Source organism: Mytilus californianus, unplaced genomic scaffold, assembly GCF_021869535.1.
Source record: "Mytilus californianus isolate M0D057914Y unplaced genomic scaffold, xbMytCali1.0.p SCAF_8, whole genome shotgun sequence".
Taxonomy (NCBI): domain Eukaryota; kingdom Metazoa; phylum Mollusca; class Bivalvia; order Mytilida; family Mytilidae; genus Mytilus; species Mytilus californianus.
Genome location: NW_026262734.1, coordinates 5127742 through 5148103, shown reverse-complemented (window position 1 = coordinate 5148103; position 20362 = coordinate 5127742). Strand labels below are relative to the sequence as shown.

The window sequence follows — 20362 nt, the reverse complement described above, 5'->3', positions numbered from 1 at the left end:
ATAATATTTAGAATATAGCAAAGTGCTCTTGACCAATGAAATTGTAGGATTTAGTATTTCCTAATTGTGAAAAATGAATGTAAATCATATTCTTAGTATGGAATAATCCTATTGTTTAGGCTTATTTACAGTTCAAAACAAAGAGTTACCGGGTACTATAAATGAGTTACAAGTTACATTTATCAGCTTGAAAGGATTTGTGATTGAAAAATCGACCAAAAAAGCAGAAAACACCACAATGCCACCAACGGGACTTCAAAACAACGAGAAAATCCCGCACCCGGAATCGGGCTTCAGCTGGCCCCTAAACAATAATGTATACTAGTTCAGTGAAAATGGACGTCACACGAAACTCCAAAAGTCTAAAACACAGTTTATTATCATTTTCAAAATTATAAGAAAGTCCTTACATCACTAAAGCTAATCCATAAATGAAATGAAATGCCTAAAAAGGAAGTCATGCATTAATCATAAACTTGCACTGACAATGAAACGAATTCGTGAATACAACCAATCAAGAAATCATTTGAGCCTTAAGCACTTTACAATATTCTAAGTTTGTAAGAGAAACATATTTCCTTTCTTTATGATAAGTACTCGCTAACGCTCGTACTTAATCATGAAGAAAGGGATTATCATTCTCTTACATATACATGTTTAGTTAATTGTTAAGTGATCAGTGTAGCTATCAATACTTGGTGTAAACAAAAGATAATGGGTTATTAAGATAATGACTGGCCATAATTTGGTAGGCTAAATACAAAAATGCTTATACACTTCATTTGGGATTTACATCTTAGTAATGCAAAATCTGTGGGGATTGTCTATTCTCTTATGTATATAAAATGTTTTAAAATTATATTTGTAGAAGAGTTGACTTACAAAACTTCAGTTCCTGTCGTAGTCAGCAACTCGACCCTCAAATTAAGTGCTGAATCTTACTACAACATCGGAAAATCAGACAGAAAGAAATCTAAGAAAATCAGTGCTGACTTGCTTGGGTACGTAATCTTGTTGAAGTTGATATAGCAAATACAAGCTATATACGGTCCCCGAAATAATACCGTAACATTTGCAATTACTAACACGATTTTGTTAGTGACTTTGGTATCATGAATTGTTGGTTTTTAGAGCATTTTACTACCAGTGGGTAGATTCTGCTGCTAGATATTAGTCAGTTCAACATCTGACCCATTCACCAAGTAGACAATGCTTCGATATTACATGACTCAAATGATATACTTTAGGGTAAGATTCTACTGTATAAAAGTTTGTAACTATTCTAAAAATAAGGATGCATCTTCCCGAGACACATATTTTTTTAAGCAATACGGCCCTAGTAGTTTAAATCTAACAAATCTTAGTTTGGACCTTCCTAATAACGAAATTACGATAAAAACCGCATTTGGTGATTTCATATAGAATGGTTCTCTGCACGAGTGCTGGAGGTCGTGGGTAGTAACGTCAGCCGGATCAAATAAAATATTGAAAATTTTGTTTTGTTGGTTCTCTGCTTACCATTTGGCATTTGAAACAAATCGCATCAATGTAGCCTAATAGACTGATACAAAGCAGGATTCATATTCATATATAGTTATGTTCTTGTTTTGATATGCATCCAAGAAAAATGTCTTTTTTACTTATGCTAGTTATACCACATCAGGTATGCCTTAAACATAAGTTCATTTTATCGATAATTTTAGAAGGTTTAAAAGATTGTGTTATAATTCAAGTTGATGGTCAGTACAAGAATAGTTCAAATACAATCTAGTTTTGACTAACATAAACAGCACACACCTTAAGCTAGAAATTACACACTTCCATTTTAGCTGGAAAAGCTTAAGAAACTATACATCAAAATGAAACACACCGACTTCGGTATTTGGGTCTTTTCTTTAGGATCTTCATAAACAAAATGATGGAATATCATGTTGTTCCATAATTGAATTTAACAAAGATATAATCAACGTTAAATTTGGATAAATTGAACTCAACATGTATGTTTGACTTTGTTTTTATTGTTACAGGAAAAGCAGTAACACAAAAAGCGAAATCGAAGTTCCATTTGAAGCAATGTTTCACCAAGGACTCAACACAACATGGACAGAGAAAGGAATCTTCAAGTCGACACAGTTCTATAAGATTTGAAGGGAGATTAAATAGAAGTCGGAACATTCAGTCGATTTTTGAACTTTACCAACCATCAATTGGTTTCTTTCAGTTATTAAAGTTTTGGTAAAACGCTTTGAGACCTTAATCATAACTGTATTATTCAATGAAGACTTCAATTCTATATACATTTAATAAAATAGGCAGTTTGTATATCCAGCTGGGTTGTCATTGCAGTTTGTGTCGAGAGGTTTTCCAACATCTGAGGTTCCAGAGTCCTTTAGTAAATGCTTTATGTCTTGTTTTTAGTGCCTGTATTTCAATTTGCCTTTGTAAAAGTGAGGCAAAAGATACCAAAGGGACATTCAAACTCATAAGTCGAAAATAAACTGACAACGCCATGGCTAAATAAGATAACGTCCAAACGACAAACAACAGTACACAAATTACAACATAAAAAACTAAAGACTGATTAACATGAACCCTACCAAAAACAGGAGTGAGTGCAGGTGCTCCGGAAGGGTAAGCAGATCCTGCTCCACATGTGGCACCCGTCTTGTTGCTCATGTAAGTACAAACCCGGTTATAAGTCTAAATTGGTAGGTCACATTCGGGGAAAAGGGGACGGGATTGTAGTTACGGCAATTGGAACATATCCGTCGTCATCTGTGAAACAGATATTCCATAATGGTCATCCAACTCGTAATGACGTCCGTAAGATGAGATACTGAAAGTCTGGTGAGGTTTTAAAATGTTGTAAATGATATGTTTTTGTACTTGGACCTGATGTTTGTTGGTAATTTGACGAATTATTTATTTTGCGTATCACTACCAATAACCAATTTCTCTACTTCTTTGAAGTTGGTTAATTGACTTTATTCTGTATCGGTATTCGCTTTTCCAGCTAAATGGTATGTGTGAGGTTTGATTAATTAAGTAGGGTTTGGAGAGATGTGATTTTTTTTTGGTCTAGTTAGGAAAGTGTCTCGAGTTTGTTCATTTCCTGATGAAATAGATAGTTGCATGTATAGGTAGGATTTTTTTTACCAGGTTGAGAAGATTCAATTTAATGTGTTTGGAGTAAAATAGGTGCTATCAGTCTGAATCTTTCATGTATCCATGTTATTACTTATGTTTTGGTGGAGTGATTCCCCTGATGTTTGATCAATGTCTGATAAAGAGTTATCTGAATTATTAAATCTTTTCTAGAGTAACCAATTGCCGTTTCAGAATATTAAGAATTGTGGGTTATTTCATTGTTCGTACCCAAATGAAAATTACGTCACGTCATTGGTTTAATTTCCATTGTTTAGGACGTTGTGAGCCAATCACAACGTTTTGGTACACGCTTGTGAACATATTACTCAAAATACATTAGATTCTGTAACGGTGAATTGCTGGAAGTTATTGATTTACTTTTGGATCATATAAGCCCTTTTCGTCACATATAAAACAAACGCATGGATAGTTTAGGTCAAGCTTATTAATTTCTAATGTTATAAGGCCAACACAAGTGTAGTGATACCATACATCACAACCTTCACATGCTATAGTATTAAAGTGTACTTCGTCACCGCATGATAGACATGTATATTGGTGGTCAGGACTTTGTTCCCTGTTAGTTACGAGTTTCACTATGAACCTTGTTTAAACCGATGGTTACTAAATGGCTTTGAATGTCTGTCTTGAGTCACTGATTTTAATTTAATATTCATATCTTCGAATTAATTGTTCTTAAGAGTGATGTGGTCTTTAAGAATGAGTAGAATAGATTCTGTGAAAATGTCTTTTTTTTGGCCATTAATCAATACCGATGATGTTGTATGATAGTCAGTTATTGTAAATCTTTTTACAAGAACCTGTGGTGCCGTCTTACCTACTGTTGAAGAATTTGTATCACTGTTAAACTATATGATTAGATTTATGTTTTAATTTCTCCGAGTAAACAATACACTATGACTGGAAGGTGTTACTTTTTAAGATATCATCAAGCTTACTATAGAAAATGAATTTAAAACGGTCACGTTGTTCTTCAAAACATCTGACAAGTCTGAACCTAAATATCTTGAGACTTGCTATAGAGTTTAAATTATTTTTCAGATATTATCTTGCTGTAAATGCAATACCATTCAACTATTTGGCTTGCAGTCAAACAAGAAGTGTTGCTATTCTATTTTTAGAAGCATGCAATCACTATGAATTTATAATTAGATATGTCTGCCTTTTTCTAGGCACTTTATAAATATAGAATAGCATCCTGTAATTATACTGAAGAGATGGGTAGATGATCAATTCTGTCGCTTAATAATACTTCGTGTTTTGTGATGAGACGTCGTTGTTTAATACCTCCTGAAACGAAAGCTGATTTTTATCAGCTATAGTTAGAAAAGGGGATATGGCGTCTGCCCAATGATAGGTGTTGTCGTAGAAGTTAGAAGTGAAAAGTACAGGTTCCAGCACCTGACGGGGAGGAAGTAAAGAATCAGGTCTACTCTAACATTGCTAGTTGATTTTCTAGGAACTTTATAAATAGTCTAACGCCTGGTTCTCTTAATCATAAGAAATTTATTATAGACCTTATCCACGGCCTTCTATGCTTGCCTTTTTTATATATATTATTATACACTAGAGCTGTGCTGTAAGAAGGACAGAGTGGTTAACTTGGTCATTTGGCCTTTTTATCTCTTAATGTAGCCTGTATATTTGTCATTTAAGCTACATATCTTGATCTGAAAACTCTCTGGTTTTTTGTGACTTTATTTTTTGTTATTTTCAGCAGTGAATAATTTTGTAACTTCTAAGATAGTTACTTTACACCCTAGAAAATGGCTGATCAGCTTTATAATCTGATTGAAATATGACATACTATGGTATAAGGTTTCGTCACAAGTTTGTGTTAGAAGAGTTATGTATTTAACTTGCATAATGGTTAGGTCACATTGAACCAATGGATGTCACTTTATCTGCAAATCTATTTTTAAGAAACAGGACACGTATTTGTACTTTTTCAGATGATTTACTTCACCGGATGATTTTCATCTGAAAGGTCGGTATCTCAACCTGGTAGCCAACACCTCTATCGTTTTGTAAGGACTATTGGAGTTTGGGTTGTTACATAACCATAAGTCAGTCTGTAAGGATTTAATGACATGAATAATTTTAATTGTTTTTGTTTTTCCACTTTGTAAAAAAAAAACGCAAATATAGTACTGAATCAAATTTGTAGAGCGTGTACCTGTCAGAATTTGTCTTGATACAACAGTTTTGCTGGTGTGGAGTGCAGACTACGGTTTACTCAGGATGACGACAAGCGGCGGGAAACATTTCCTTTTTAAATCGATCAAATTAACATAACAAGCCCACATAACAATTAACAGTAATATATAAGGAATAAAAGTCTTCCTTAATGCGCCTCAAAATTTCACACGTCCATTCATCTACACATGCGAACTCATTAGTTACGCTCGAATCAAATATTTGGACAGTTAAAACGGATACAAATGATTATAAGAAGGGTGTTAGGAAATCCTAAACACTAAATCAATCGGTAGTTAGTCACAAATGGTATCAAACTTATATTTTTTTATAAATTCGAAATAATTAAGTTGGTTCTTGCTTACACTTTTGGAAACAAAACATAGTAGTTTTTTAATGGAGAAGAAGATGAATATCATCTCCTGGTAAGTTTATACAATTAAATCAAACATTATCTTAAATAGTGTTCATCAGAACCACTTCACAAGTGTCTCGCCTGCGATTGCTGCTGTCAGTGTTAAAGTGCAATGTTGACATTCCGAAATTACATTGTAAGTACATTTATTGGTGAAAATGGACAAATAAGAAAAAAATCAAACTTCTTAACATTCCATAAAGGTTTTCAAAGTTATTCAATACATGTAACAGTACAACTTACTAGAGAACAAGACAGTGTACCATGTAACAGTACAACTTACTAGAGAACAAGACAGTGAACCATGTAACAGTACAACTTACTAGAGAACAAGACAGTGAACCATGTAACAGTACAACTTACTAGAGAACAAGACAGTGACCATGTAACAGTACAACTTACTAGAGAACAAGACAGTGTACCATGTAACAGTACAACTTACTAGAGAACAAGACAGTGTACCATGTAACAGTACAACTTACTAGAAAACAAGACAGTGTACCATGTAACATTACAACTTACTAGAGAACAAGACAGTGAACCATGTAACAGTACAACTTACTAGAGAACAAGACAGTGTACAATGTAACAGAATAACTTACTAGAGAACAAGACATTGTACCATGTAACAGTACAACTTACTAGAAAACAAGACAGTGTACAATATAACAGTACAATTTACTAGAGAACAAGACAGTGTACCATGTAACAGTACAACTTACTAGAGAACAAGACAGTGTCCCATGTAACAGTACAACTTACTAGAGCACAAGATAGTGAACCATGTAACAGTACAACTTACTAGAGAACAAGACAGTGCACCATGTAACAGTACAACTTACTAGAGAACAAGACAGTGCACCATGTAACAGTACAACTTACTAGAGAACAAGACAGTGCACCATGTAACAGTACAACTTACTAGAGAACAAGACAGTGAACCATGTAACAGTATAACTTACTAGAGAACATGATAGTGCACCATGTAACAGTATAACTTACTAGAGAACAAGACAGTGCACCATGTAACAGTATAACTTACTAGAGAACAAGACAGTGAACCATGTAACAGTATAACTTTCTAGAGAACAAGACAGTGAACCATGTAACAGTACAACTTACTAGAGAACAAGACAGTGTACCATGTAATAGTATAACTTACTAGAGAACAAGACAGTGAACCATGTAACAGTACAATTTACTAGAGAACAAGACAGTGTACCATGTAACAGTACAACTTACTAGAGAACAAGACAGTGTACCATGTAACAGTACAACTTACTAGAGAACAAGACAGTGTCCCATGTAACAGTATAACTTACTAGAGAACAAGACAGTGCACCATGTAACAGTATAACTTACTAGAGAACAAGACAGTGCACCATGTAACAGTATAACTTACTAGAGAACAAGACAGTGAACCATGTAACAGTATAACTTACTAGAGAACAAGACAGTGAACCATGTAACAGTATAACTTACTAGAGAACAAGGCAGTGTACCATGTAACAGTACAACTTACTAGAAAACAAGACAGTGTGCCATGTAACAGTACAACTTACTAGAGAACAAGACAGTGAACCATGTAACAGTACAACTTACTAGAGAACAAGACAGTGTACAATGTAACAGAATAACTTACTAGAGAACAAGACATTGTACCATGTAACAGTACAACTTACTAGAGAACAAGACAGTGTACAATATAACAGTACAATTTACTAGAGAACAAGACAGTGTACCATGTAACAGTACAACTTACTAAAGAACAAGACAGTGACCATGTAACAGTATAACTTACTAGAGAACAAGACAGTGAACCATGTAACAGTACAACTTACTAGAGAACAAGACAGTGCACCATGTAACAGTACAACTTACTAGAGAACAAGACAGTGCACCATGTAACAGTATAACTTACTAGAGAACAAGACAGTGAACCGTGTAACAGTATAACTTACTAGAGAACAAGACAGTGTACCATGTAACAGTATAACTTACTAGAGAACAAGACAGTGTACCATGTAACAGTACAACTTACTAGAGAACAAGACAGTGTACCATGTAACAGCACACCTTACTAGAAGACAAGGCAGTGTACCATGTAACAGTACACCTTACTAGAGAACAAGACAGTGTACCATGTAACAGTACAACTTACTAGAAAACAAGACAGTGTACCATGTAACAGTACAACTTACTAGAGAATAAGACAGTGTACCATGTAACAGTGCAACTTACTAGAGAATAAGACAGTGTACCATGTAACAGTACAACTTACTAGAGAACAAGACAGTGTACCATGTAATAGTATAACTTACTAGAGAACAAGACAGTGAACCATGTAACAGTACAATTTACTAGAGAACAAGACAGTGTACCATGTAAAAGTACAACTTACTAGAGAACAAGACAGTGTACCATGTAACAGTACAACTTACTAGAGAACAAGACAGTGTCCCATGTAACAGTATAACTTACTAGAGAACAAGACAGTGTCCCATGTAACAGTACAACTTACTAGAGAACAAGACAGTGCACCATGTAACAGTATAACTTACTAGAGAACAAGACAGTGCACCATGTAACAGTATAACTTACTAGAGAACAAGACAGTGCACCATGTAACAGTATAACTTACTAGAGAACAAGACAGTGAACCATGTAACAGTATAACTTACTAGAGAACAAGACAGTGTACCATGTAACAGTACAACTTACTAGAAAACAAGACAGTGTGCCATGTAACAGTACAACTTACTAGAGAACAAGACAGTGAACCATGTAACAGTACAACTTACTAGAGAACAAGACAGAGTACAATGTAACAGAATAACTTACTAGAGAACAAGACATTGTACCATGTAACAGTACAACTTACTAGAGAACAAGACAGTGTACAATATAACAGTACAATTTACTAGAGAACAAGACAGTGTACCATGTAACAGTACAACTTACTAAAGAACAAGACAGTGACCATGTAACAGTATAACTTACTAGAGAACAAGACAGTGAACCATGTAACAGTACAACTTACTAGAGAACAAGACAGTGCACCATGTAACAGTACAACTTACTAGAGAACATGACAGTGCACCATGTAACAGTATAACTTACTAGAGAACAAGACAGTGAACCGTGTAACAGTATAACTTACTAGATAACAAGACAGTGTACCATGTAACAGTATAACTTACTAGAGAACAAGACAGTGTACCATGTAACAGTACAACTTACTAGAGAACAAGACAGTGTACCATGTAACAGCACACCTTACTAGAAGACAAGGCAGTGTACCATGTAACAGTACACCTTACTAGAGAACAAGACAGTGTACCATGTAACAGTACAACTTACTAGAAAACAAGACAGTGAACCATGTAACAGTACAACTTACTAGAGAATAAGACAGTGTACCATGTAACAGTACAACTTACTAGAGATCAAGACAGTGTACCATGTAACAGTACAACTTACTAGAGAATAAGACAGTGTACCATGTAACAGTATAACTTACTAGAGAACAAGACAGTGCACCATGTAACAGTACAACTTACTAGAGAACAAGACAGTGTACCATGTAACAGTACAACTTACTAGAGAACAAGACAGTGTACCATGTAACAGCACACCTTACTAGAGGACAAGACAGTGTACCATGTAACAGTACAACTTACTAGAGAATAAGACAGTGTACCATGTAACTGTACAACTTACTAGAGAACAAGACAGTGTACCATGTAACAGTACAACTTACTAGAGAACAAGACAGTGACCATGTAACAGTACAACTTACTAGAGAGTGTACCATGTAACAGTACAACTTACTAGAGAACAAGACAGTGCACCATGTAACAGTACAACTTACTAGAGAACAAGACAGTGTACCATGTAACAGTACAACTTACTAGAGAACAAGGCAGTCTACTATGTAACATTATAACTTACTAGAGAACAAGACAGTGACCATGTAACAGTACAACTTACTAGAGAACAAGACAGTGTACCATGTAACAGTACAACTTACTAGAAAACAAGACAGTGTACCATGTAACAGTACAACTTACTAGAGAACAAGACAGTGAACCATGTAACAGTACAACTTACTAGAGAACAAGACAGTGAACCATGTAACAGTACAACTTACTAGAGAACAAGACAGTGACCATGTAACAGTACAACTTACTAGAGAACAAGACAGTGACCATGTAACAGTACAACTTACTAGAGAACAAGACAGTGTACCATGTAACAGTACAACTTACTAGAAAACAAGACAGTGTACCATGTAACATTACAACTTACTAGAGAACAAGACAGTGAACCATGTAACAGTACAACTTACTAGAGAACAAGACAGTGTACAATGTAACAGAATAACTTACTAGAGAACAAGACATTGTACCATGTAACAGTACAACTTACTAGAAAACAAGACAGTGTACAATATAACAGTACAATTTACTAGAGAACAAGACAGTGTACCATGTAACAGTACAACTTACTAGAGAACAAGACAGTGTCCCATGTAACAGTACAACTTACTAGAGCACAAGACAGTGAACCATGTAACAGTACAACTTACTAGAGAACAAGACAGTGCACCATGTAACAGTACAACTTACTAGAGAACAAGACAGTGCACCATGTAACAGTACAACTTACTAGAAAAACAAGACAGTGCACCATGTAACAGTACAACTTACTAGAGAACAAGACAGTGAACCATGTAACAGTATAACTTACTAGAGAACATGATAGTGCACCATGTAACAGTATAACTTACTAGAGAACAAGACAGTGCACCATGTAACAGTATAACTTACTAGAGAACAAGACAGTGAACCATGTAACAGTATAACTTACTAGAGAACAAGACAGTGAACCATGTAACAGTACAACTTACTAGAGAACAAGACAGTGTACCATGTTATAGTATAACTTACTAGAGAACAAGACAGTGAACCATGTAACAGTACAATTTACTAGAGAACAAGACAGTGTACCATGTAACAGTACAACTTACTAGAGAACAAGACAGTGTACCATGTAACAGTACAACTTACTAGAGAACAAGACAGTGTCCCATGTAACAGTATAACTTACTAGAGAACAAGACAGTGAACCATGTAACAGTACAACTTACTAGAGAACAAGACAGTGCACCATGTAACAGTATAACTTACTAGAGAACAAGACAGTGCACCATGTAACAGTATAACTTACTAGAGAACAAGACAGTGCACCATGTAACAGTATAACTTACTAGAGAACAAGACAGTGTACCATGTAACAGTGCAACTTACTAGAGAATAAGACAGTGTACCATGTAACAGTATAACTTACTAGAGAACAAGACATTGTACCATGTAACAGTACAACTTACTAGAGAACAAGACAGTGTACAATATAACAGTACAATTTACTAGAGAACAAGACAGTGTACCATGTAACAGTACAACTTACTAAAGAACAAGACAGTGACCATGTAACAGTATAACTTACTAGAGAACAAGACAGTGAACCATGTAACAGTACAACTTACTAGAGAACAAGACAGTGCACCATGTAACAGTACAACTTACTAGAGAACAAGACAGTGCACCGTGTAACAGTATAACTTACTAGAGAACAAGACAGTGAACCGTGTAACAGTATAACTTACTAGAGAACAAGACAGTGTACCATGTAACAGTATAACTTACTAGAGAACAAGACAGTGTACCATGTAACAGTACAACTTACTAGAGAACAAGACAATGTACCATGTAACAGCACACCTTACTAGAAGACAAGGCAGTGTACCATGTAACAGTACACCTTACTAGAGAACAAGACAGTGTACCATGTAACAGTACAACTTACTAGAAAACAAGACAGTGTACCATGTAACAGTACAACTTACTAGAGAATAAGGCAGTGTACCATGTAACAGTACACCTTACTAGAGAACAAGACAGTGTACCATGTAACAGTACAACTTACTAGAAAACAAGACAGTGTACCATGTAACAGTACAACTTACTAGAGAATAAGACAGTGTACCATGTAACAGTACAACTTACTAGAGATCAAGACAGTGTACCATGTAACAGTACAACTTACTAGAGAATAAGACAGTGTACCATGTAACAGTATAACTTACTAGAGAACAAGACAGTGCACCATGTAACAGTACAACTTACTAGAGAACAAGACAGTGTACCATGTAACAGTACAACTTACTAGAGAACAAGACAGTGTACCATGTAACAGCACACCTTACTAGAGGACAAGACAGTGTACCATGTAACAGTACAACTTACTAGAGAATAAGACAGTGTACCATGTAACAGTACAACTTACTAGAGAACAAGACAGTGTACCATGTAACAGTACAACTTACTAGAGAACAAGACAGTGACCATGTAACAGTACAACTTACTAGAGAGTGTACCATGTAACAGTACAACTTACTAGAGAACAAGACAGTGCACCATGTAACAGTACAACTTACTAGAGAACAAGACAGTGTACCATGTAACAGTACAACTTACTAGAGAACAAGGCAGTCTACTATGTAACATTATAACTTACTAGAGAACAAGACAGTGACCATGTAACAGTACAACTTACTAGAGAACAAGACAGTGTACCATGTAACAGTACAACTTACTAGAAAACAAGACAGTGTACCATGTAACAGTACAACTTACTAGAGAACAAGATAGTGAACCATGTAACAGTACAACTTACTAGAGAACAAGACAGTGAACCATGTAACAGTACAACTTACTAGAGAACAAGACAGTGACCATGTAACAGTACAACTTACTAGAGAACAAGACAGTGACCATGTAACAGTACAACTTACTAGAGAACAAGACAGTGTACCATGTAACAGTACAACTTACTAGAAAACAAGACAGTGTACCATGTAACATTACAACTTACTAGAGAACAAGACAGTGAACCATGTAACAGTACAACTTACTAGAGAACAAGACAGTGTACAATGTAACAGAATAACTTACTAGAGAACAAGACATTGTACCATGTAACAGTACAACTTACTAGAAAACAAGACAGTGTACAATATAACAGTACAATTTACTAGAGAACAAGACAGTGTACCATGTAACAGTACAACTTACTAGAGAACAAGACAGTGTCCCATGTAACAGTACAACTTACTAGAGCACAAGACAGTGAACCATGTAACAGTACAACTTACTAGAGAACAAGACAGTGCACCATGTAACAGTACAACTTACTAGAGAACAAGACAGTGCACCATGTAACAGTACAACTTACTAGAAAAACAAGACAGTGCACCATGTAACAGTACAACTTACTAGAGAACAAGACAGTGAACCATGTAACAGTATAACTTACTAGAGAACATGATAGTGCACCATGTAACAGTATAACTTACTAGAGAACAAGACAGTGCACCATGTAACAGTATAACTTACTAGAGAACAAGACAGTGAACCATGTAACAGTATAACTTACTAGAGAACAAGACAGTGAACCATGTAACAGTACAACTTACTAGAGAACAAGACAGTGTACCATGTTATAGTATAACTTACTAGAGAACAAGACAGTGAACCATGTAACAGTACAATTTACTAGAGAACAAGACAGTGTACCATGTAACAGTACAATTTACTAGAGAACAAGACAGTGTACCATGTAACAGTACAACTTACTAGAGAACAAGACAGTGTCCCATGTAACAGTATAACTTGCTAGAGAACAAGACAGTGAACCATGTAACAGTACAACTTACTAGAGAACAAGACAGTGCACCATGTAACAGTATAACTTACTAGAGAACAAGACAGTGCACCATGTAACAGTATAACTTACTAGAGAACAAGACAGTGAACCATGTAACAGTATAACTTACTAGAGAACAAGACAGTGAACCATGTAACAGTATAACTTACTAGAGAACAAGACAGTGTACCATGTAACAGTACAACTTACTAGAGAATAAGACAGTGTACCATGTAACAGTATAACTTACTAGAGAACAAGACATTGTACCATGTAACAGTACAACTTACTAGAGAACAAGACAGTGTACAATATAACAGTACAATTTACTAGAGAACAAGACAGTGTACCATGTAACAGTACAACTTACTAAAGAACAAGACAGTGACCATGTAACAGTATAACTTACTAGAGAACAAGACAGTGAACCATGTAACAGTACAACTTACTAGAGAACAAGACAGTGCACCATGTAACAGTACAACTTACTAGAGAACAAGACAGTGCACCGTGTAACAGTATAACTTACTAGAGAACAAGACAGTGAACCGTGTAACAGTATAACTTACTAGAGAACAAGACAGTGTACCATGTAACAGTATAACTTACTAGAGAACAAGACAGTGTACCATGTAACAGTACAACTTACTAGAGAACAAGACAGTGTACCATGTAACAGCACACCTTACTAGAGGACAAGACAGTGTACCATGTAACAGTACAACTTACTAGAGAATAAGACAGTGTACCATGTTACAGTATAACTTACTAGAGAACAAGACAGTGTACCATGTAACAGTACAACTTACTAGAGAACAAGACAGTGACCATGTAACAGTACAACTTACTAGAGAGTGTACCATGTAACAGTACAACTTACTAGAGAACAAGACAGTGCACCATGTAACAGTACAACTTACTAGAGAACAAGACAGTGTACCATGTAACAGTACAACTTACTAGAGAACAAGGCAGTCTACTATGTAACATTATAACTTACAAGAGAACAAGACAGTGACCATGTAACAGTACAACTTACTAGAGAATAAGACAGTGTACCATGTAACAGTACAACTTACTAGAAAACAAGACAGTGTACCATGTAACAGTACAACTTACTAGAGAACAAGACAGTGAACCATGTAACAGTACAACTTACTAGAGAACAAGACAGTGTACAATGTAACAGAATAACTTACTAGAGAACAAGACATTGTACCATGTAACAGTACAACTTACTAGAGAACAAGACAGTGTACAATGTAACAGAATAACTTACTAGAGAACAAGACATTGTACCATGTAACAGTACAACTTACTAGAAAACAAGACAGTGTACAATATAACAGTACAATTTACTAGAGAACAAGACAGTGTACCATGTAACAGTACAACTTACTAGAGAACAAGACAGTGACCATGTAACAGTATAACTTACTAGGGAACAAGACAGTGTCCCATGTAACAGTAAAACTTACTAGAGCACAAGACAGTGTCCCATGTAACAGTATAACTTACTAGAGCACAAGACAGTGAACCATGTAACAGTATAACTTACTAGAGCACAAGACAGTGCACCATGTAACAGTATAACTTACTAGAGAACAAGACAGTGTACCATGTAACAGTACAACTTACTAGAGAACAAGACAGTGTACCATGTAACAGTAAAACTTACTAGAGAACAAGACAGTGTACCATGTAACAGTATAACTTACTAGAGAACAAGACAGTGTACCATGTAACAGTACAACTTACTAGAGAACAAGACAGTGTACCATGTAACAGTACAACTTACTAGAGAACAAAACAGTGTCCCATGTAATAGTATAACTTACTAGAGAACAAGACAGTGTCCCATGTAATAGTATAACTTACTAGAGAACAAGACAGTGTCCCATGTAACAGTACAACTTACTAGAGAACAAGACAGTGTCCCATGTAATAGTATAACTTATTAGAGAACAAAACAGTGTACCATGTAACAGTACAACTTACTAGAGAACAAGACAGTGTACCATGTAACAGTACAACTTACTAGAGAACAAGACAGTGTACCATGTAACAGTACAACTTACTAGAGAACAAGACAGTGTACCATGTAATAGTATAACTTACTAGAGAACAAGACAGTGTACCATGTAATAGTATAACTTACTAGAGAACAAGACAGTGTACCATGTAACAGTACAACTTACTAGAGATCAAGACAGTGTACCATGTAACAGTACAACTTACTAGAGAACAAGACAGTGTACCATGTAACACTACAACTTACTAGAGAACAAGACAGTGTACCATGTAACAGTACAACTTACTAGAGAACAAGACAGTGTACCATGTAACAGTACAACTTACTAGAGAACAAGACAGTGTACCATGTAACAGTACAACTTACTAGAGAACAAGACAGTGAACCATGTAACAGTACAACTTACTAGAGAACAAGACAGTGTACCATGTAACAGTACAACTTACTAGAGAACAAGACAGTGAACCATGTAACAGTACAAGTTACTAGAGAACAAGACAGTGAACCATGTAACAGTATAACTTACTAGAGAACAAGACAGTGTACCATGTAACAGTACAACTTACTAGAGAACAAGACAGTGTACCATGTAACAGTACAACTTACTAGAGAACAAGACAGTGTACCATGTAACAGTACAACTTACTAGAGAACAAGACAGTGAACCATGTAACAGTACAACTTACTAGAGAACAAGACAGTGAACCATGTAACAGTACAACTTACTAGAGAACAAGACAGTGTACAATGTAACAGAATAACTTACTAGAGAACAAGACATTGTACCATGTAACAGTACAACTTACTAGAGAACAAGACAGTGTACAATATAACAGTACAATTTACTAGAGAACAAGACAGTGTACCATGTAACAGTACAACTTACTAAAGAACAAGACAGTGACCATGTAACAGTATAACTTACTAGAGAACAAGACAGTGAACCATGTAACAGTACAACTTACTAGAGAACAAGACAGTGCACCATGTAACAGTACAACTTACTAGAGAACAAGACAGTGCACCATGTAACAGTATAACTTACTAGAGAACAAGACAGTGAACCGTGTAACAGTATAACTTACTAGAAAACAAGACAGTGTACCATGTAACAGTATAACTTACTAGAGAACAAGACAGTGTACCATGTAACAGTACAACTTACTAGAGAACAAGACAGTGTACCATGTAACAGCACACCTTACTAGAAGACAAGGCAGTGTACCATGTAACAGTACACCTTACTAGAGAACAAGACAGTGTACCATGTAACAGTACAACTTACTAGAAAACAAGACAGTGTACCATGTAACAGTACAACTTACTAGAGAATAAGACAGTGTACCATGTAACAGTGCAACTTACCAGAGAATAAGACAGTGTACCATGTAACAGTACAACTTACTAGAGAACAAGACAGTGTACCATGTAATAGTATAACTTACTAGAGAACAAGACAGTGAACCATGTAACAGTACAATTTACTAGAGAACAAGACAGTGTACCATGTAACAGTACAACTTACTAGAGAACAAGACAGTGTACCATGTAACAGTACAACTTACTAGAGAACAAGACAGTGTCCCATGTAACAGTATAACTTACTAGAGAACAAGACAGTGTCCCATGTAACAGTACAACTTACTAGAGAACAAGACAGTGCACCATGTAACAGTATAACTTACTAGAGAACAAGACAGTGCACCATGTAACAGTATAACTTACTAGAGAACAAGACAGTGCACCATGTAACAGTATAACTTACTAGAGAACAAGACAGTGAACCATGTAACAGTATAACTTACTAGAGAACAAGACAGTGTGCCATGTAACAGTACAACTTACTAGAGAACAAGACAGTGAACCATGTAACAGTACAACTTACTAGAGAACAAGACAGAGTACAATGTAACAGAATAACTTACTAGAGAACAAGACATTGTACCATGTAACAGTACAACTTACTAGAGAACAAGACAGTGTACAATATAACAGTACAATTTACTAGAGAACAAGACAGTGTACCATGTAACAGTACAACTTACTAAAGAACAAGACAGTGACCATGTAACAGTATAACTTACTAGAGAACAAGACAGTGAACCATGTAACAGTACAACTTACTAGAGAACAAGACAGTGCACCATGTAACAGTACAACTTACTAGAGAACAAGACAGTGAACCATGTAACAGTATAACTTACTAGAGAACAAGACAGTGAACCGTGTAACAGTATAACTTACTAGATAACAAGACAGTGTACCATGTAACAGTATAACTGACTAGAGAACAAGACAGTGTACCATGTAACAGTACAACTTACTAGAGAACAAGACAGTGTACCATGTAACAGCACACCTTACTAGAGAGTGTACCATGTAACAGTACAACTTACTAGAGAACAAGACAGTGCACCATGTAACAGTACAACTTACTAGAGAGTGTACCATGTAACAGTACAACTTACTAGAGAACAAGACAGTGCACCATGTAACAGTACAACTTACTAGAGAACAAGACAGTGTACCATGTAACAGTACAACTTACTAGAGAACAAGACAGTCTACTATGTAACATTATAACTTACTAGAGAACAAGACAGTGACCATGTAACAGTACAACTTACTAGAGAACAAGACAGTGTACCATGTAACAGTACAACTTACTAGAAAACAAGACAGTGTACCATGTAACAGTACAACTTACTAGAGAACAAGACAGTGAACCATGTAACAGTACAACTTACTAGAGAACAAGACAGTGAACCATGTAACAGTACAACTTACTAGAGAACAAGACAGTGACCATGTAACAGTACAACTTACTAGAGAACAAGACAGTGTACCATGTAACAGTACAACTTACTAGAAAACAAGACAGTGTACCATGTAACATTACAACTTACTAGAGAACAAGACAGTGAACCATGTAACAGTACAACTTACTAGAGAACAAGACAGTGTACAATGTAACAGAATAACTTACTAGAGAACAAGACATTGTACCATGTAACAGTACAACTTACTAGAAAACAAGACAGTGTACAATATAACAGTACAATTTACTAGAGAACAAGACAGTGTACCATGTAACAGTACAACTTACTAGAGAACAAGACAGTGTCCCATGTAACAGTACAACTTACTAGAGCACAAGACAGTGAACCATGTAACAGTACAACTTACTAGAGAACAAGACAGTGCACCATGTAACAGTACAACTTACTAGAGAACAAGACAGTGCACCATGTAACAGTACAACTTACTAGAAAAACAAGACAGTGCACCATGTAACAGTACAACTTACTAGAGAACAAGACAGTGAACCATGTAACAGTATAACTTACTAGAGAACATGATAGTGCACCATGTAACAGTATAACTTACTAGAGAACAAGACAGTGCACCATGTAACAGTATAACTTACTAGAGAACAAGACAGTGAACCATGTAACAGTATAACTTACTAGAGAACAAGACAGTGAACCATGTAACAGTACAACTTACTAGAGAACAAGACAGTGTACCATGTTACAGTATAACTTACTAGAGAACAAGACAGTGAACCATGTAACAGTACAATTTACTAGAGAACAAGACAGTGTACCATGTAACAGTACAACTTACTAGAGAACAAGACAGTGTACCATGTAACAGTACAACTTACTAGAGAACAAGACAGTGTCCCATGTAACAGTATAACTTACTAGAGAACAAGACAGTGAACCATGTAACAGTACAACTTACTAGAGAACAAGACAGTGCACCATGTAACAGTATAACTTACTAGAGAACAAGACAGTGCACCATGTAACAGTATAACTTACTAGAGAACAAGACAGTGCACCATGTAACAGTACAACTTACTAGAGAACAAGACAGTGCACCGTGTAACAGTATAACTTACTAGAGAACAAGACAGTGAACCGTGTAACAGTATAACTTACTAGAGAACAAGACAGTGTACCATGTAACAGTATAACTTACTAGAGAACAAGACAGTGAACCATGTAACAGTATAACTTACTAGAGAACAAGACAGTGAACCATGTAACAGTACAACTTACTAGAAAACAAGACAGTGTGCCATATAACAGTACAACTTACTAGAGAACAAGACAGTGTGCCATGTGATAGTACAACTTACTACAGAACAAGACAGTGTACCATGTAACAGTATAACTTACTAGAGAACAAGACAGTGTACCATGTAACAGTACAACTTACTAGAGAACAAGACAGTGTACCATGTAACAGTACAACTTACTAGAGAATAAGACAGTCTACTATGTAACAGTACAACTTACTAGAGAACAATACAGTGTACCATGTAACAGTACAACTTACTAGAGAACAAGACAGTGTACCATGTAACAGTACAACTTACTAGAGAACAAGACAGTGTACCATGTAACAGTATAACTTACTAGAGAACAAGACAGTGTACCATGTAATAGTATAACTTACTAGAGAACAAGACAGTGAATCATGTAACAGTACAACTTACTAGAGAACAAGACAGTGTACCATGTAACAGTACAACTTACTAGAGAACAAGACAGTGTACCATGTAACAGTACAATTTACTAGAGAACAAGACAGTGTACCATGTAACAGTACAACTTACTAGAGAACAAGACAGTGTCCCATGTAACAGTATAACTTACTAGAGAACAAGACAGTGAACCATGTAACAGTACAACTTACTAGAGAACAAGACAGTGCACCATGTAACAGTATAACTTACTAGAGAACGAGACAGTGCACCATGTAACAGTATAACT

The 20362-nt window shown here is 35.7% G+C and overlaps 1 protein-coding gene across 4 annotated transcripts in view; it reads left to right on the top strand.

Annotated features, from left to right (window-relative positions):
• The window catches only part of LOC127710433 (very large A-kinase anchor protein-like), a 432438-nt gene that overhangs the window by 29871 nt on the left and 382205 nt on the right, over positions 1-20362 (top strand). For 2 of the 4 annotated variants that reach the window (XM_052216262.1, XM_052216260.1), the window contains 2 exons: positions 869-1001; positions 2028-2326. The exons of 1 other annotated variant lie outside the window; for it this stretch is intronic. In XM_052216262.1, coding sequence (XP_052072222.1) covers positions 869-1001; positions 2028-2148 — 254 coding nt within the window. In that variant the 3' untranslated portion in view covers positions 2149-2326. Of the gene's footprint in view, positions 1-868; positions 1002-2027; positions 2327-20362 lie in introns of those variants that run through there. One more of the 4 variants, XM_052216261.1, reaches the window with a different exon arrangement.